The sequence below is a fragment of the Lactuca virosa genome, chromosome 8, assembly GCF_052849685.1.
Source record: "Lactuca virosa cultivar CGN04683 chromosome 8, Lactuca_virosa_CGN04683_v6, whole genome shotgun sequence".
In the NCBI taxonomy this organism is placed as follows: Eukaryota; Viridiplantae; Streptophyta; class Magnoliopsida; order Asterales; family Asteraceae; genus Lactuca; species Lactuca virosa.
Window position 1 is genome coordinate 35,480,898 of NC_136433.1, and position 20,101 is coordinate 35,500,998.

General features: G+C 39.0%; 1 protein-coding gene across 1 annotated transcript; it reads left to right on the top strand.

Moving 5' to 3' along the window:
* The first annotated feature begins 17,207 nt into the window (after positions 1–17,207).
* On the top strand, positions 17,208–17,800 carry LOC145133691 (histone H2B.3). The gene has a single exon (XM_079068634.1). It carries the CDS (start codon positions 17,255–17,257, stop codon positions 17,675–17,677), a length of 423 nt encoding a protein of 140 aa, XP_078924760.1. The 5' UTR covers positions 17,208–17,254; the 3' UTR covers positions 17,678–17,800.
* The last annotated feature ends 2,301 nt before the right edge of the window (positions 17,801–20,101 follow it).

The following is a 20,101-nucleotide window of genomic DNA, read 5'->3' on the forward strand; positions in this document are numbered from 1 at the left end:
TTTAGGAACTTGTGGGTTAGGGAGAATAATTGGAGGAGGTGAAAGAAGTATGATATCCATGGGACATCATCTTCATTTAGGAAAGCTTGTTTCATGAGATTTGGGAAGATCATAAATGTCTAGACCAGACATCTTTTTGGGAGATATTCAAGATAGTTGATTTAAAGTCCTTAATATGACACCCAATATGAAATATTAAGGCTAGGACCCAACAAACTATTTTATAACTTAGAAGAGGGATGCCGTAATCCAAGCTATAAAATATTTGAAGGTAGGTGAATGACGATTCACCAATTTCCACCATGAAAAACGAAATAATTTATTAGGTTTTAATTGGATTTGAAAGTCCTATATCTTTGAGATTCATTGAACTGTTCAAAGGCATGTTTCAATCTCGAGTGTGCCCTTCAGGTTTTGTGACTGGGATGTCGAGGATCACAAAACAAGGTGTGAAGTAACCATGCAAATATACTTGGTACCCTTAATATTTACCCCTCAATCGATGTGTCGGTTAACCACACACGCTCCAACGATACTATGATAAACATTAAGTTACCCTTTGCCTACCTTGTTAAGTCCAGGTTAGTGTGTCGGTTAACCACACACGCTCCACTAACGACTTATACAAAGTGCAAAGTGTAATTTCATGGATTAGCACCTTATTCACATTTTCCTAAGTAACTAAGATTGGGAATTTATAAGTGTTCAGTTACTTAGTATTTATCATTAATACTTTTAATGAATGAAGAATTATAGTCCTTGTCCTACCTGTTCGGCTAACGACCCTCCACCAGTCAAGGAAGCGGTGGGTGAGAGTAGACACCCATTAAGCTGCCATTTTATAGGCAACAACCTTATACCCCCCCTTATACACCGGCTTCGTGAATGAGGCCTACTAATGGTAAGACTGACTTGCTCTTATACATATATATATATATATATATATATATATATATATATATATATATATTAACTTATAATATTATAAAGTATAAGGGTTGAATTTTAACTTTTAAAACTCTAAGGGCTTAACTTGGAATTAAAGTATTCTTGAGGGAAACTTTACATATTCCAAAACTTGAGGGCATGTTTTGAAAGTATTCAAAACTAATTAATTACATAACTTATGTGTTTAAAGTAGTTTTAATTAAAAAACTCTTCAAGTTCCATAACTTGAGGACAAGTTATGGAAGACTTTAAACTAATAAAAGAATGTAACTTTTCTTTATTTTTGTAACTTATGGAACTAATTAAGGTTACACATTTTATTACTTAATGAAGTGACTCTTGAACCTCCATAACTTGAGGACAAGTTATGGAGTCATAAAATCATTCAATGAAGACAAGACTCTTCATTTTGTAAGCTTTGCCAACTTTTATGAGTTTTAAGAAACTTTAATGTGACTTTTCATGTAACTTGAGGACAAGTTACACAAACACATTTTAGAATCCACTCTTAGATTAAAATGGATCAAAGACACATAATCAATCAACATTTTCTATTAATCTAAGCAACTCATATGAACAAGATAATTGGAATCAAACTTTTTCATGTAATTAGCATAACACTTAAACTAATACAAAACATGGAACTATTGACAATTATCTTTGAAATTGGATTAGCATGAACATTACCACATCAAAAACAAGTTTATAAGGTCAAAAACAGCTTAGGGTAATGTTCCTAGTCCAATTCCAGCCAAAACAGTCGAATACATGCTGTCAGGGGGTCCAACTCGTCGAGTCCCTTTATGGACTCGGCGAGTCTGCTGTTCAGACACCAACAAAATTCGATTTTTCAGCCATTTTTGCAAGTATAACAAGAAAACAAGCCTAGGCTCTGATACCACTGTTGGGTTATGAGCATTCTAACACTCCTAAGTGTACATGCAACCCTAAATACCTTGGATCTATGTTTTCTCTATTATACATACAATTATGAACATCCAAGGTATTATCCTAATCTAGCATACAAAATAATAAATATAACAAGATAGAATACATACCTCTTTGATGTAGAATGTCTTCATGAAGCTTGAGTGCCTAGTGCCCCAAGTGTGACACCTCAAATGGTTCACACAACACCAAATACACTTGGAATAACTTGAGAGAAACTTGAACACTCCTTGAAATCGTCTAGCCCTCACACTCACACATTAGTGCACGATTTCTTGAGCCATGGGATTCTTTTATATGGTGGCTATTAGGGTTACACCATGTAACTCATAACTTTACCCATTCCTTATGCTCCATGGATTTTAACCTCCATGGAGTATCCATGGGTCACCCTATGGACTTAGTCCAACATAAGGAATCTTGGATCACAAGCCCACATATATAAGAATGAATGATTTACACAATCAACCCATATATTTAATTAGTCTCCTTTTGATCACTTAATTAATTCCAAATTAATTCTTGATCAATACTAATTAAATAACCTTATTAATATATTAGAACTTATAATATATTAACCAACCTTAAGTGTTATTTCTCTCATTATAGTATATCCAAATGCATGATGCCATGCAACCCAAATGGACCATGCCGGGTCGGGTCAAGTCTTACCAATTATAGTTATGGACTTAGACATTAATCCAACAGATTATGATGAGACCTTTTCACCAGTGGCCAATATTAAGTCTATTAGGGTTCTGTTAGCCATTGCTGCATTTCATGATTATGAAATATGGCAAATGGATGTCAAAACCGCTTTCCTTAATGGAAAGTTGGCTGAAGATGTTTACATGGTTCAACCAGAGGGTTTTGTCAGTACAGAGTACCCCAGTAGAGTGTGTAAGCTCGAGAAATCCATTTATGGATTAAAACAGGCACCTCGCAGATGGAATCTTTGCTTTGATGAGAAAGTCAAAGAATTTGGCTTTTCAAGGAGTGAAGATGAATCTTGTGTCTATATCAAGGCTAGTGGGAGTATAGTCAGCTTTTTGGTACTGTATGTGGATGACATACTACTCATAGGAAATGACATCCCAACCCTGCAGGAAGTAAAGTCCTGGCTTGGGAAGTGTTTCGCTATGAAGGACCTTGGAGAAGCTGCCTATATCCTAGGGATAAGGATTTTGAGAAACAGGAGTAAAATACTAATTGGACTTAGTCAAAGCACCTATGCGGACGAAGTGTTGAAAAGGTTCAACATGCATAACTCCAAGAAAGGAGAGTTACCCATCCAGAGTAACGCCAGATTGAGTAAGACACAAAGCCCTAGTACCGAGGCTGAGATAGCAGAAATGAGTCGAATACCTTATGCTTCAGTTGTAGGATCGATCATGTATGCTATGACGTGTACTCGACCTGATGTAGCCTTTGCTTTGAGCATGGTTAGCAGGTATCAGGGGAACCCTGGCAAGGCACACTGGACTGCGGTAAAGAATATCCTCAAGTACCTACGGAGGACTAAGGACTGGGTCCTTACCCTCGGTGGCAGTGAGGACTTGAGAGTTGTAGGGTACAGTGATGATAGCTTTCAGACTGACAGGGATAATTTCCGCTCTCAGTCGGGCTGGGTCTTTACTCTAAACGGAGGGGCAATTACTTGGAAAAGTTCCAAGCAGGAGACAGTGGCTGATTCCACTTGTGAATCAGAGTATATAGCAGCAAGCGAGGCAGCAAAGGAGGCTATATGGCTAAAGAACTTCATCGAAGACCTTGGAGTTGTACCAGCTATAAAGGAGCCAATGGAGATTTTCTGTGACAGCAATAGTGCGGTTGCCTTAGCCAAGGAACCAAGAGATCATGGGAGATCCAGACACATTGACAGAAAATATCACTTCTTCAGACATCGAATAGAAGAAGGAATCCTCGTGGCAAAGAGGGTATCATCGGATGAGAACCCAGCAGATCCCCTCACGAAGGGACTGAATCGGGCTAAGCATCTCCAGCATGCTCGGAGCATAGGGCTGAAGGATGATATTAGTTTTAGTAGTTAGATAATCTTGAAATTTGTAAAATGTAATTGACATTTGATGATAAATAAAAGCTGTTATTTATGAGTAAAGTGTTGCTATCTCTTGTCAATCGTTTACTATTATTTCTCTTTGCATGTTTTGACTTCCAGAATAATTATGTTATGGTTTATATCATATTATTCAAACTCTCCACAGTCGGTCATATGTTGGAAGTAGATATGAATCAAGACTGTCATAGGTTGGCTTGTAGAGGTCTAAGATGTTAGACAAAGCGGGGCTACATCACTCATGAATGCTCATAAGTTCTGAGTATTGGATTCAACCCACGCTCACTTGTATCACTTCATGGAATTTATCTCGAGTGATCGTGAGACGGTAATATCATATAAGTCTTCAAACCTAGAGATATGATTTGTTGCCTATGAGTTGGTTATGCATTGATTGCACGAAAACGCATTGGTAACTCGATGTTATAAACCGTGCTTTTGTGTGTAATTCAACAAGTAGTAGAGCAAACATATGAGTCGAAGTTTATCTGTTCCTTCTAGAATTAGAAGCGATATCTGGGCCCCTCGATGATTTTGTTTTGACCTATGTACCGGGCCCGGTCAGAACTAAATTGATGTGTTCAGTTAAGTTCTATGTCAAACAAATCGGAAATCGGGAAACAAATGCTGGACAATAAGCAAGACCATGTTCCATGTATTTGTCCGGCTGATATCTAGAACAGAGGATTATATGATCACTTATCTAAAATGGCGCTTCATAGTTCAACAGAGTTTTAAGAGCTACGATTGCTGATCGGTTCCTGAAGTCATACTTACAACTATAGTTATTAGACTTATCCAAGTGGGAGACTATTGAAGATAGTGTCTAAGTCCATAACTATATTTGGTATGTACTTGACCCGACCCGGCATGGTCCATTTGGGTTGCACTTCACCCGAACAATTTACGGATAATCTTTTGAGAATAGTATAAGTTATGATTTATTAATATATTATAGGTTCTAATATATTAATATAAAATCATATTATTTAATTAGTGTTGATCTATAATTAATTTAGAATTAATTTAGAGATCAAAAGTATGACTAATTAAATATGGGCTCTTGTATTTATATAGTGTGGGCTAATGCTTATTTGGAATGGGCTAGGCTTGCATGGAAAGTCCATGGATACTCCATGGAGCTTTAACCCATGGATCTCATAGAAATGAAAAGACATGGGTATTAGGGTTTACATGGATGTAACCCTAATCCACCACACTATATAAAGGAGGCTTTGGTTCTTGAAATGACACTGGTTGATGTGTGTAAACCAAGAGGGTCAATTTCAAGAAGTTTGTGACTATTCTCTCAAGTTTCCAAGTTTGTGGTGATTTGTGACTTCCATTTGAGGCATCCACATTATTGGTGCTAGGCTCTCAAACTCCAAGCAATCAACTACTACTACAAGGTAAATAATTCTACTAGTTTTATTTGATTCAAGTATCCCATGCCATGCTAGTTAGGATAAGAACCTTGGAAAAATAATTATTTGCATGTATCTTAGTCAAACATAGATCCAAGGTTTCTAGGGTTGCATGTACACCATAGGAGTGTTAGAATGCTTAAAAACCCATCACCTCTCCCCAACAGACTGGGGTCCTACACTTCCGCCCATACAACAGCTCGAAAGGCGAGGCGCCAATACTGGAATGATAGCTGTTGTTGTAGGAGAACTCTAAAAGCGGTAGGTGGGATTCCCAACTCCCACCGAAATCAATGACGCACACCCTCAACATATCCTCGAGGGTCTGTATGGTCCTCACGTACCTAGTTCCTCGTGGAACTTCTGCCAAAAACGGGAAGTAAATCGGACATCCCGGTCGGAAACTATGGAAACTGGAACCCCATGGCGAGAGACAATCTCGCGGACGTACAGGTCGGCCAACTTCTCCGCCGACGAACTCTCCCGTATAGCTAGGAAATGGGCACTCTTGGTCAATCGATCCACGATGACCCATATAGCATCAAAACCCTTTGTCGTCTTTGGCAACTTCGTGATGAAATCCATCGTGATCCGTTCCCATTTCCACATGGGAATCTCCAGGGGCTGCAGCTTACCATGCGGCCTCTGGTGCTCGGCCTTAACCATCCTACAGGTCAAGCACCTCTCAACAAACCAAGCGATATCTCGCTTCATGCCCGGCCACCAATAACTCGAACTCAGATCACGGTACATCTTGGTGGCTCCTGGATGAATAGAGAACCGAGACTTATAAGCCTCCTCCATCACTGTCTGCCGGACCCCTCCGGTCATCGGAACCCAAACCCGACCGTAACGGGTCAACAATCTGCGGCTATCCTGAACAAATCGGGCACTTTCGCCCTTAATCTTCTCCAACTTCCAGTTCTCTGGTCTCATACCCTCCATCTGAGCATCCCTTACCAGACCCACCAGCGGGGAATCCACCTCTATCCTCATACACCTGGCTGGGGTCGAGGACCCAGCTGACTTGCGGCTCAGAGCATCCGCAACCACGTTCGCTTTACCAGGATGGTAAAGGATCTCACAATCATAGTCCTTGACTACATCCAGCCACCTGCGCTGCCTCATGTTTAGGTTTGGCTGATCCATAATGCGCCTCAAACTCTTGTGATCCGTGTATATGGTACAACGGACCCCGTACAGATAGTGCCTCCAAATCTTGAGAGCGAAGACCACCGCTCCCAACTCAAGATCATGTGTGGGGTATCTCGTCTCATGCGGCTTTAACTGCCGCGATGCATAAGCTATCACTCGTCCCCTCTGCATGAGGACTGCCCCTAAGCCTGTGATGGACGCATCACAAAATACCATGAAATCCTCCCCTCCCTCAGGGAGTGTCAACACTGGCGCCTCGCATAACCGCTGCCGGAGGGTCTCGAACGCCCTCTGCTGCTCAGGGCCCCACCGGAAATCCACTCCCTTCCTCGATAGACGAGTGAGGGGTACGACAACCTTGGAGAAATCACGAATGAACCTCCGATAATACCCTGCTAAACCCAAGAAACTCCTGATGTCTGAGGGAGATCTCGGAGTCTCCCACTGCATAACCGCCTCCACCTTGGCCGGATCAACCAAAATCCCATCCTGGTTAACGAGATGTCCGAGGAACTGAACCTCTCGTAACCAAAACTCACACTTCGAGAACTTGGCATACAGCCGTTCTCGTCGCAGTACCCCCAGCAGCTCCCTGAGATGCTCCTCATGTTGCTCTCGGGTCTTGGAATATACCAAGATGTCATCTATGAACACAATGACTGAGAGATCAAGCATCGGTCTGCAGACTCGGTTCATCAGATCCATGAACATTGCTGGCGCGTTGGTAAGCCCAAACGGCATCACCACGAACTCGTAATGACCATAACGAGTCCGAAACGCGGTTTTCTCCACGTCTTCCCCCCTCACCCTGACCTGGTGGTATCCTGATCTCAAATCAATCTTGGAAAACCAAGATGCACACTGCAGCTGATCAAAAAGATCGTCTATCCTCGGAAGCGGATAACGGTTCTTCACCGTTAACTTGTTCAGCTCCCTATAGTTAATGCACATCCTGTGCGAACCGTCCTTCTTCCTGATGAAAAGGATCGGTGCTCCCCAGGGTGAACTACTCGGACGAATGAACTGCTTACCCAGCAGCTCCTGCAAATGAGACGACAACTCCTGCATCTCTGGTGGTGCCAGTCGGTACGGCACCTTAGCGATAGGGGCCGCACCCGACACTAGATCAATCCTAAACTCAACCTGCCTCTCTGGAGGCACTCCGGGTAACTCATCCGGAAACACATCAGCAAACTCCCTAACCACCGGAACCTCTGAAACTGAGAGCTGCTCCCTAACCCGCGTATCTACTACATACGCCAAATAACCGACACACCCGTGCTGTATATACTGTCGAGCCCTGGCTGCCGAACAAAACCCTGATCCCAACCTAGTGCCCTCGCCATATACTACCAGTTCTCCCCCACTTGGGGTTCGAACCACCACCCGCTGCCTCTCACAGTCGATCATGGCTCCGAAACGGCTAAGCCAATCCATCCCTACAATCACACATACATCCCCCATGGGGATAGGAATCAAATCTATTGGGAAGGACACCCCGAAAATCTCCAACTCGCATCCTCGGAAAACCGAAGAAGCAGAAACCCCGTGCTCGTTGGCGATCGAAACTCGCAACGGACACTCAAGATCACCTATCGGCACACTGAACCCTCTAGAGAAGGTCTGAGATACAAACGACCGACTCGCCCTCGAGTCAAATAATACCAAAGCGGGCAAGGAATTCACTAAAAACGTACCTAACCACAGGTACAATCAATAAGCATAACACCAATATAATAACCGAGACAGAGAATAAAAACTTACCAGCAACCACATCCGGTGCTGCCTTGGCCTCCTCGGCCGTGAGCTGGAAGGCGCGACCCTGAGCCTTCGGAGGCTCCACCCTGCCTGGCCTCCCATCTCCAATCCTCATAGTGGTTGGCGCGAGACCCTGCGCCGACTTGGTGGCGAGCTGCGGAAAGTTGGTCTTCATATGACCAACCTGATGACAATGGTAGCAAATCCTCATATCTGCTGGAGGGGCGGACTGACGGCAGTCCCTGGCATAGTGCCCCTCCTTTCCACATTTGTGGCACCCCCCTCCTGCTCTACACACTCCCGAATGAACCCTGCCACACTTTCCACAAGTGCGGCTCTGCTGACCCCCAGACCGTGCATCTGCGGTCTTAGACCGCTTAGGCGCCGGCTGAGATTGTGTCGGTGCCTGATGTTGCTCCTTCTGCTGCAGCTCTATCTCCAACTCACACCGCCTCGCGACTTCCTGTAGATCCAGGAGGGTCTCACAACGCTGTGTAGCCACAAACTGTCGTATGTCCGTCTTGAGCATACTCAGATAACTAGTCATCTGAGACTGCTCCGACGCAAACTCCGGGCAAAACATCGCCCTCTCCGTGAACATCCGGGTAATCTCCATCACAGACTCCCCATCCTGTCTCAATGTCAAAAACTCTTGAGCAAGCCGCTCTCGTTCCACGCGCGGAACGTAGCGGGTGCGAAACATATCCCGAAACTGCTCCCAAGTAACAGCAGCCCGCTGATCATCAGAATATGAACTTGTCGTCAATCTCCACCATTCCTTTGCCCCGAGCCTAAGCAGGTTCAGAGCACACCTGACCTTCTGGTCAGCAGGACATGAGCACGTGAAGAAACAGCCCTCCACGTCAGACAACCACCGTATAGCCCTGATCGCATCCTGAGTACCATCAAATGTCGGGGGCTTCGTATTATCGAAGTCCCGGTACTGGAAAGCCCTGTTGGTTCCTCCTCCAACCCCTGCCGCAGTTACAGCCGAAGTGGCTGCAGCGGCTGCTGTCTCTGCTAGAGCTGCATATCGCTCATCAAAATACTCGACCATCGCGGTCTTGATCGACCCAAACATCTCTGGTAGCTGCGCTCGGAAAGCTGCAGCGACCTCATCGTGTAGAATCTCCCGGATCCTGGCATCCAGCTCCTCAGTCCCCATCTGAACCACGGGCTTAGGTGCTACCGGCACCTCTGGCCCTCCGTCCCCCTGTCCCGACCCTGATCCGGACCCAACAGCAAAACGTCTCGTCACCACCATACTGAAAAATACGTTCAAGACATCAGATACACAACATATTATCGGGAGACCAAAACTCACAAATCCTAGGGGTTGTGACTTCCTTGCTACGCGTATGGGTCATGTGCTTCCAGTAGTACGGGCCCATACTACCTTCCACACCTACCCATATTTGTCTCAAGTATCACCATAACTCCCTAATACTATACTCAACATAATGTGCGCTCAACACTCATTACTAGGGGACATTGCCTATCTCATTATTGATCCCACAGCTCTGCACAACTCATACTTCCATGGAACTTCCATCAGCCCCTGCAGCGCTAGTGTATGCTAGCCGCACATAACGCTGGACCCGATAGACTTTCGAATATCCAATCCTACCCTAAGATCGAGTCAGACATTCTCAGGCTATAAGATCTTAACTATACACGACCGTGATGCATACACTAAACATCTACAGTTATGATGTCAATCCCATATACAAGAAACCCTAGGCTAATAGGTATCATATAATCAGGCAAATCTATCATGCGATTCCTGAAGATCCCTAGCCTAGCACTGGCATGATGTCCTAACATATCAGAATATCAAATAACTGTATGGTATTTTGGGGTTTACTTACAGGCTCCGGCTGATCGTACCCTCTGCATCCTCCATCCTTTTTTTTGAAAACCATTTTTAAAACTTACTTCCCAAAAATCTCCTTGGTTTGAGACTGGATTCACACGAGTGTTCCTCCAATTCACTCAAACCAAGGCTCTGATACCAACTTGTAACGTCCATAAATTTTACGCCAAATTCAAACTTTTTCAACCATAAATAAAAGTCAAATAGTATTGTTTACAAAATGTTTTCAAATCAATATCCATCAGAGTGTCCCAAAATCATATCATAAGGATGAGGAGCGGTACGGTCACGCCTTCGCCTTGCCACGATCTCCTGAAGTACCTGAAACAATAAACTGAAACTATAAGCCCGAGGGCTTAGTGAGCTATCCCCAAAATACCAATACCACACTAACAATACCATATCAGTAACAACCAATCAATCAATCATGCATACTGGGCCATCGGCCTGACTGGTCCGCCCTACCGGGCCTACAGTCTAACTGAATCTATTCATGCATACTGGGCCATCGGCCTGACTGGACCTCCCTACCGGGCCTTCAGTCTATCAGAGTCTATCCCGAGCCTTCGGCATGACTGGTCCGCCTCGTGGGCCTGCAGTCTCCCCGGACCGCTCATAGGGTATGTTGGCCTTCAGCATAAAGCAGGACCGCCTCAACCCAACCAATAAGCAAATAACCAAGTTCACATAACTATCATATATTGGCATATACAACATCAAACATATCTATCACACTGATCATCAACCATAGAATCCTCTCGTAACGAGAGTACCGACCTAGCAGGTCACTAACATACCAATCCTTACGGATCATAAAGCATAACATACTGTCTACCCTGATTCTGATCTAGCAGACCAAAGCATATGTAGCATACCATAACAATAACAACAAAAAGGGTCGGCCTTGGTGCCGTAGACCCTATCGATATAGTGAGGATGACTCACCTTGCAGATGTCGACTCGAAAGGTAAACTCAAATTCTCGGATCACTTGTCACATACTCCACCACCTATGACCATAGTATAATATACTCATAAGTCCTTAACTCTATAAGGTACTCCATAACCCACCAGTCAACCCTGGTCAAAGTCAAAGTCCTCAGTCAAGGTCAACAATCCATGTTGACCCCCAACTCGCCGAGTACCCTTGGCTACTCGCCGAGTTCCTCGAAGCACATTCCACTCGCCGAGTCATCGGGGTGACTCGTCGAGTTCCTTCGATTCCCGATCAAACTCTAAGGCTACCCGTCGAGTTCCCTCATTTCCACTCGACGGGCACATACGCATGCATATCCTAGGGAAAACTCATCCGACTCGCCGAGTTGTTCTTCAACTCGTCGAGTCATATGGTGATCTTCCTCGGACTCACCGAGTTATTCATCCAACTCGTCGAGTTCACGGCCATCTTCATGTGACTCGCCGAGTCAACCTTGCGACTCGCTGAGTCCATTCAGTCCATTTTCCATACAGACTTGTTTTGAGCCAAGCAGCAGCTCCAAATCACAGGTCCAAGCTTCTAGGGCATGCTTTTCACGTAAAGTTGCAAACTTTACGTGCATGCATGACTAATAAGGCTCTTAATGCCAAAACTAAGTTCTTAATGGGGATTTATGCACAAGGAGGGCCTCATTCTCGACCAAAATCATAGCTTTATGACTCTAGAACCAAAGAAGGTTACAGATCTGAAGTTACAACTTCAGATCTAGCTCATATCCCACATTACCATCTCAACCAACCCATAAAAACCCTAGATCTCAACCAAAAGAGGTCTAGAAAGAAAAAGGAGAAAAGGTGACGACTTTATACCTCCAAATGATGCTATTTGAGGTAGATTTCTGATCTCCCACACTTCCTTGCTCCTAGCCTTTTGTTTCCCCAAGCTTCTCTCCTCAAAAGATCTCCTCTCCAAAGCTTTACACACACAATAATGAACACCACACGAATTAGAGTTTTTTTCTGAGCTCTCAAGGACTGCAAAGAGGCCAAAGGAGGCCTATGCTTCCTTAAATAGGGTGCAAAACCCTGGGATTTAGGGTTTCATCTGCCAGCTCCTACTCGTCGAGTCCCAATATGGACTCGTCGAGTAGGTCACTTAACACGCGATCCCACCCCGCTGCTACTCGACGAGTAGGTCCACCAACACGTCGAGTAGAGCTTCACCCAATAAATCTTATTTAAACAATACCTGAGAATCGGGGCGTTACAGTGTATTGTTGCGGGTATGGGTATTTTGGGGAAACTCACTAAGCTCTCGGGCTTAGAGTTTCAGTTTATTGTTTCAGGTACATCAGGGGATCGCGACAAGGCGAAGGCGTGATCGTACAGCTCCTCATGTTTTGTCTATGTTTCTGGGAAAACTCTGATATTATACATTTTGAAAACAAAGTTGTAATGATTTTTAATGGTTTGAAATGTTTTTAAAAAGTTTAAATTGGTTTGAATTTTTGGGTGTTACAAAAACTCACATAGGGAAACAACGACACATACGTTGAATCAAATTTGTGGGACACTACTTCATTGTACTCATAGAGTACTGGTTAAAGTCCTGTGTTATAACCTTAATCTCTTGTAGGGAGAGCGTGATACTTGTGTATAGATCTATATTGGGACTCACAATCCTGCACCCTAAGTTGCTTACAATAGCTAAACCGGTAGGTCTGGGATGACAAATGTCAAAACATCCCGACGCTCGAAGAACGTCGTAACAGGCATTATTTTGTCAATTGCACGGTTATAATAACTCACATAGGGAAACAACGACACATATAGTTTACGAGGATTCATACATTCTTAAGGGATTTATTTATTTAAAACTGTACTCACTCTCATAAGTATGGAAAATACTTGTACATTTCGGTCTTGGGTTTCAAGACTACAACTCAGTTTATAAGGAAAATTATTGGATTTTTCTTGAACATACATTACATTTATAAAGAAATAAATTTTCTTTATGTACTACTACTACTACTACTACAGTATATTATTTTCACGAACAAACACTCGCTCTTATTGGTCTTAGGGTAGTTAAGACTACATTTCGTCTAGAATGGTTAGATTCCATCCATAATTGCTACGTGTATACGGCAGGGTTATATAAAATTTAGACACGATCTACTTGGAAATGGCTGGGTATGCATTAGATAATGTTCCTCGTTTGGTTGTGGGTTTAGGGCAGACCCATTATATTCGACGGTTTATTCGATCTTGATTTTTATATAACTTATATACACTGGGGGATTATAGAAGGAAGTTATAGGTCTTTCTAGAAGTACACTATTTTAAGACACAAAAATTTACATATCTGGAGTAACTTTTACCCCGAGAGCATGCATACATAAGGGTTGTATCGTTATAAAACTACTTTGCACCGTTTTCAAGTACAAAACAACTTTCATTTCGGAAATCATGCATCCAAATGGTTTTTATACAAATTTAAAAATCTATGTAATATTACCACTCAAGCATACGATAACATTTATACATTTTGGTCCGAAGGGACTATGACTACATTCCATTTTACTAAGAAAATATAGGATTTTCTGGAGGAACATACGAACATTTTCAAGGAAAAATAACTTATTTTTCTAAAACAAAATACTTATGAACTCACCAACTTAAATGTTGATACACTTTCAAAATTAATTGTATTCTCAGGAAACCAGTAGGCAGATACATGCGCAAGTTTTCAAGAAGACAGAGCATAATAGCTTATAGTCTTAGCATAATAGCTTCTAGTCTTAGTTTTTACTATATACATTTGGAAGTCATTCAAAGCTATGTTTCAAATATAATGTAAACACTATATTATCAATACAATGGTTGTTGCTTTGATTACTACTATTTAATTGTGATGATATTGTTCATGACGTCCTCCGCCCTCGAACGTTTCCGCCGTCTCGGTTTGGGGGTGTGACATACTACTCAAGTTTGTGTATCGTTTTCATATTTTTAAGTCACTCAATTGTATAGATTTGATGATGCAAAATATATACATTATAGTTATAGTTAGATAGTTAATTTGAAGATATGCTGATGAAAGTTCATATGCCGAAGACTGAATAACATCCCTAGATGACTGAAAGACCCTGAAGACTCTATCAACACCAAAGGTATGAAGACACCATCTACTGAAGACTGATCAGTGTGTCCAGACACTTGTATACTTATCTACAAAAATGCAATAATACATGACTTCTATCAATATTATCTTTCAAATTTAATTTACACTAAGGATAGAAGCAGAATTAAAATTTGATAATAACGGTATAAGACCTTAGTTTTATTTTACGAATAACGTAGTAATTAAATCGAGACAAATTTAGAACACGATCATTTGAATATAACTTATTAAAACCATAAACAATAACTAGTATTTAATGCCAATTGACACTTCTGTGTTTTGAAGGTAAATTATTTTTAGGGTGTGCACTATTTAGTTTACTTAGGACGAACTCATAAAATTTTTAAACACGCCTCAAAACAATATATATATATATATATATATATATATATATATATATATATATATATATATATATATATATATATATATATATATATATGAGGTGGGTTCAATTGAGAAAATAAAAAAGGTTGAGAATGGGGGAATCATTCTTAGTCACTCATTTAATTAGCCTCTAAACATAAAGGACACAGTGACAAACTTGTAAATATGATATAATAGCCTTCAATCACAAATACGTAAGTGTAGAGAATTAGATAACAGTTGAAATTCATTCGTTTTTTGCTCTTTCAATCCAACCTTCAATTCTGCTTGAATACGAATATATCTTCAACATCTACGGTTAATTATACTCCCAGCATCATTAGAACAACATCATCGATAATCAACAAAAAATTCAATTCGTATCATTCATTCAACATCGTTCATCAAATAAAACATCGAAATTAAGGTTAGAAAAAGATCAAATCATTTTTTGTTTGAAAATTTTCATATATTTCTCTACCAATCTACTATTTTGTAAGATTTAAATAGTCAAAGTATCATATTTATCACATTTTTAAAAAAGTTAACTTGTATGCACTCCAACTGTTTGATGAAATGCATAAACTAAATTACCACGTTATATTCACATATGAATATTTTTCACCTGAATCAATATGTGATTATTAAAACACAAAAAAATATGCAAGTCTGTATGTTATTTATATGTGAATAACATATAAAAATTATATATATTTCTGAAAACACCTTGTAATATTCATATATGAATATATTGTGCAATATTCACATATGAATATACCAACTATTATTCATAAGTGAATATACGATATAATATTCACAAGTGAATATAGTATGTACTATTCTCATGTGATATACCATGTAATACTATATAATATTCACATATGAAAATATCATCTAATATTCATAAGTGAATATACCATCTAACATTCACAAGTGAATATACTATGTAATATCACAAGTGAATGCATCGTCTAATATTTAAATATGAATATACTATGTTTAGTATATGCTATATTCATATATGAATGATACTTAAATTGTAAAAAAAATTAATCATAGTTTTTATTCATAAGTGAATAACGAATGTACTGTAGTAAAAACCTGATTCATTTTTATTCACTTATGAATAACGAGAGCTGAAAATATAAAAAAAATAAATTTTTTATTTTATCTTAAATCTATATCAACATGGATGTCTATTTGTAGAGAATAAAAAATCATGAATTTTGGTATATTTAAAATCATTTTTCGATAAAAATAGTTTCTTAAAAATAAAAAATAAAAACAAAAAAACTATGTTTTTGTATATATTAAGGTAATGCTTAGCATAGTTTAAGGAAACATGTTTTGTTGGAAAACACATATGCATTCCTTTTCCATTTCTGCCGGTACGTTGGAGGTTTTTGCGGCAAAAATAAATGATTGACTGAGAATGATTCCCCCATTCTCAACCTTTTTTTTCTCAATTGAACCCTCCTTTTATATATATATATATATATATATATATATATATATATATATATATATATATATATTATTTTCAAAATAAACTATTGAGTACAACAATAGTTGTTTATCATTGTCGATTAACAAAAAATAGTTTATAAATTTTAGCTTCAAATATCAAATTTTTAATAACAAATGGATCTCTTTTGTTTCAGCCACAATCTGAAATCAATCGAATTTCAATAACCACAATTACAATAAGGAACACCTAAATTTGAGGTATTCTTAATTTATAGTAATTTACCGTTAACTTCATACCTATAATTTAATATATATATATATATATATATATATATATATATATATATATATATATATATATATATATATATATATATTTACAAACATGGACAAGTATCTTTAAAAATAATAATATATAACAATAATCGTAACAAATATAAAAAGTAAATAAATAGATAACTTAATTTTTAGTTATCTATTTATTTATGTAATTGACCTGACTAAGTTATTCGGAATTGATTAGTCAAATTAAAAAAATTAAGCCATAAATTGGATTGGTTTAGGTGATGATATTTTGGCTAAAGAGTAAGGGGTTTAAGAAATGTTGTCTACATACCGCCCCAATACTATCTTCGCCCATGAATATAGTAAACTGATGTTTATGAGTGCTTTTTAAAATGACTTATTGATTTATTGGTTTTTCAAAAAACTAATAAGTTAAAAAAATGTTTGACAAACACTAAATATTTAGTTATAAAAAATGGTTTTTCCAATAAGAATTTTAGAAAGAATCTCAAAAAAGCTCTAAAATAGGTCGATGCTTATATGTAAAAACTAAAAGAAGTAAAAAGTAAAACTAAAGAACCCCACGTTAAGCAATTTCTTTCCCGCGACAGCAAATATTTGAAATATTCCAATCAAATACAAACTAACTGCATCTACACCGTCAAATACGTATCCATGTAGATCCACGGTGTAGAATGATTATCCGCGTCAATAAACATCGACCAATCAAAACGCATATCTCGCTTGTATATAAACAACCCAAAACAAGTTTTATCAACACAACCGGGCTCATTTCCTTTTCGTGCATACACAGCATTCCCATTGTCTCTAAAAATGGCACCAAAGGCGGCAGAAAAGAAACCGGCGGAGAAGAAGCCAGTTGCTGAAAAAGCTCCGGCAGAGAAGAAACCAAAAGCGGGGAAGAAGCTACCAAAGGATGCGTCAACGACCGATAAGAAAAAGAAGAAGAACAAAAAGTCTGTGGAGACATACAAGATCTATATATTCAAGGTTCTGAAGCAGGTTCATCCTGATATCGGAGTTTCAGGGAAGGCCATGGGTATCATGAACTCATTCATCAACGATATATTTGAGAAGCTGGCCCAGGAATCTTCGAAACTCGCAAGGTATAACAAGAAGCCTACCATCACTTCTAGGGAAATTCAGACCGCCGTGAGACTTGTACTTCCCGGTGAATTGGCAAAACATGCCGTGTCTGAAGGTACCAAGGCTGTCACCAAATTTACCAGCACTTAAAATGTCTTGAAGGTGTTAATCGACAATTTTCGATGTAAAAGTTTCAAATTTGAAGTGCCTGTAGAATCTTACAGTAATCCACCAGTTTTAAATGATATGAAAGTAGTATTTGTTCAGCTTTAATGTCAATTTCTATAACTGAATGCGACTGCATATTTCTTCCTTTAATTTCATTATGTCCATATCTTAATTACTGAAATGCGAAGGTATATAATTCAATCGAATAGGAACGGATGAACTAATTCTTCCCTTTTCCCAAATTCGTCATAGATTTGAAGTTTTCGTACATCATTCTGGTGTATTTTAATTCCCTTTTCCCTAAAATAACAGTACATTTGTAATGACGATATAACTGTGAATTTGGATTATGAACCCTTATTTTATCTTTATGTAATTGAAAATAATTCGAATTGCTAGGGTTTGTTGAAGGTTAGAAAAAAGTTGTTGGACCTAACTTGGCGAAAATTGAAGTCGAAGGAACTATGGTTTTCCTCAAGTCATTTTCAATATAGAACTTTAAGTATTGGTATTTATATTGATCATGGCTTGCCGAAGTTTTAAAGCTTTAGATTAACGAATAATAATTGTAATACCCATTATGTATCATGACATATTGATGTTGATTAACATATGGATGATGAAGTCAAGTTTATTTTTTAAGTGAAAACCATAATTTTTTTTTTTTGTGGCAAATGTTATAAAAATAACATTTAAGGCAGAAAAGAAACAAGATCACGATGACCATGACAACTCAAGGTATATAAAATCACAAATCGACTAACATTAGTGTCATGGTGTTGTATTTAATTAGAGATAAATGATTGAGGTGATGATGGTCAGTGAGATTTTTGGGACTTATGATGCATGATTTCTAGTTGAATTGACAATTTTTTTAGGTTTCATTATTTAAAAAATGGTAAACCTACAATCTGAACGGCAAATATAAACCTATACAAAACCTATTTGAGTTGTTTATCATGAAACACTTACAATATTTTGGGCTTGCTACGGTTTTAACCTTGGTCCTCTGTTAACTTTTTCAAATTTATAAAACCAACTCTTATTGTGACACATATGAAAATACAATCGAAATCGAGTATCCATTCACTAGTAGAAACCACTTTGCCTAAGTAAATTGTTAGAAGTTCTCCAACACAACCAACCTTTGCACATCAACTTCACCCGAAGTGCCACCTTGTTTACCATTTGTTGTTGCTTTATTCTTTTCTTTATTCTTCAATATGAAGCATTCATCAATCGTGTGTCCCTTGTTGTGACAGTAATTGTAAACTTTCGTTTGCCTTTAGACTTGGGTCTCGCCATGTTGGAAGATTGAGGGCTTTTGCCTCTCTTTGTCGTTCTTCCTCTAGCATTTAAACCTTCGACTTTCACATCACTTGAACCACCGTATAATATGTGCTTCATCTTCTCTTTTGAATCCAAAGATGTCAAAACTTCATCTAACAGGAGAGTGTCACGACTATAAATGATATTATCATGAAAATGACCATAAGTTTCGGGCAACGACGACAGTAAGAATAAAGCTACTTCTGTATCTTCATATTCAACATCCATATTTTCCAAATTACCGACTAACTCTTTGAATGTGGATATATGATCGGCTAAAGAACTCCTTTTGCTCATCTTGAGATTAAACAATCTTTGTTTTAGGTGAAACTTGTTTGGTAAGCTTTTAGTCATCGATAGTTGCTCCAACTTTAGCCATAAAGAAGTCGTAGAAGTTTCCTTCAGAACATCGTAAACGACATCGTTTGAAAAATGCAAACAAATTTGGGAGAAAGCTTTTAGATCTTTCATCTGTTTTTCTTCTTCCGACCATGCAACGAGTATCTTACCAAAACCCAAAAGTGTCTTGCGTAAATCCATTTGTATGAGTATATCTCTCATCTTTACTTGCCATAACACAAACCTAGTGTTTCAATCCAACAAAGGAATACCGTACTTCATCGTAGACATGATCAACCAATTGATAAAATAATTCCAATAAACTAATACTGAAACTCGGAAGCTCTTATACCAATTGTAGTAAACGTGAATAGAAATACACACCAAGAATCCGAATAACTATAATAATATTAGTTCGAGTGGAATAAAATTAAGATATCAAACGTAAACAACCACCAACGAGAATAACAATGTAGTAAATAAAAGAGGAACATAGATTTACGTGGAAAACCCAAAACGGGAAAAATCACGGGCGGAGGAATCCGAGAATCAATCCACTATAACTTGAAGGGTTTATAGGGTGTGAGAAAAAAACGATATTACAATGAGTTGTAATAGTGATTAAGAGATTAGGTTTAAAACCCTTTTGGTAGTCGTCGACTTGCTTGATTGCAAAGAAAAAAAAGCAATTGTAGTTTAATAGTTGTCGTAGGTCAATTACAAATCACGTATGATTTC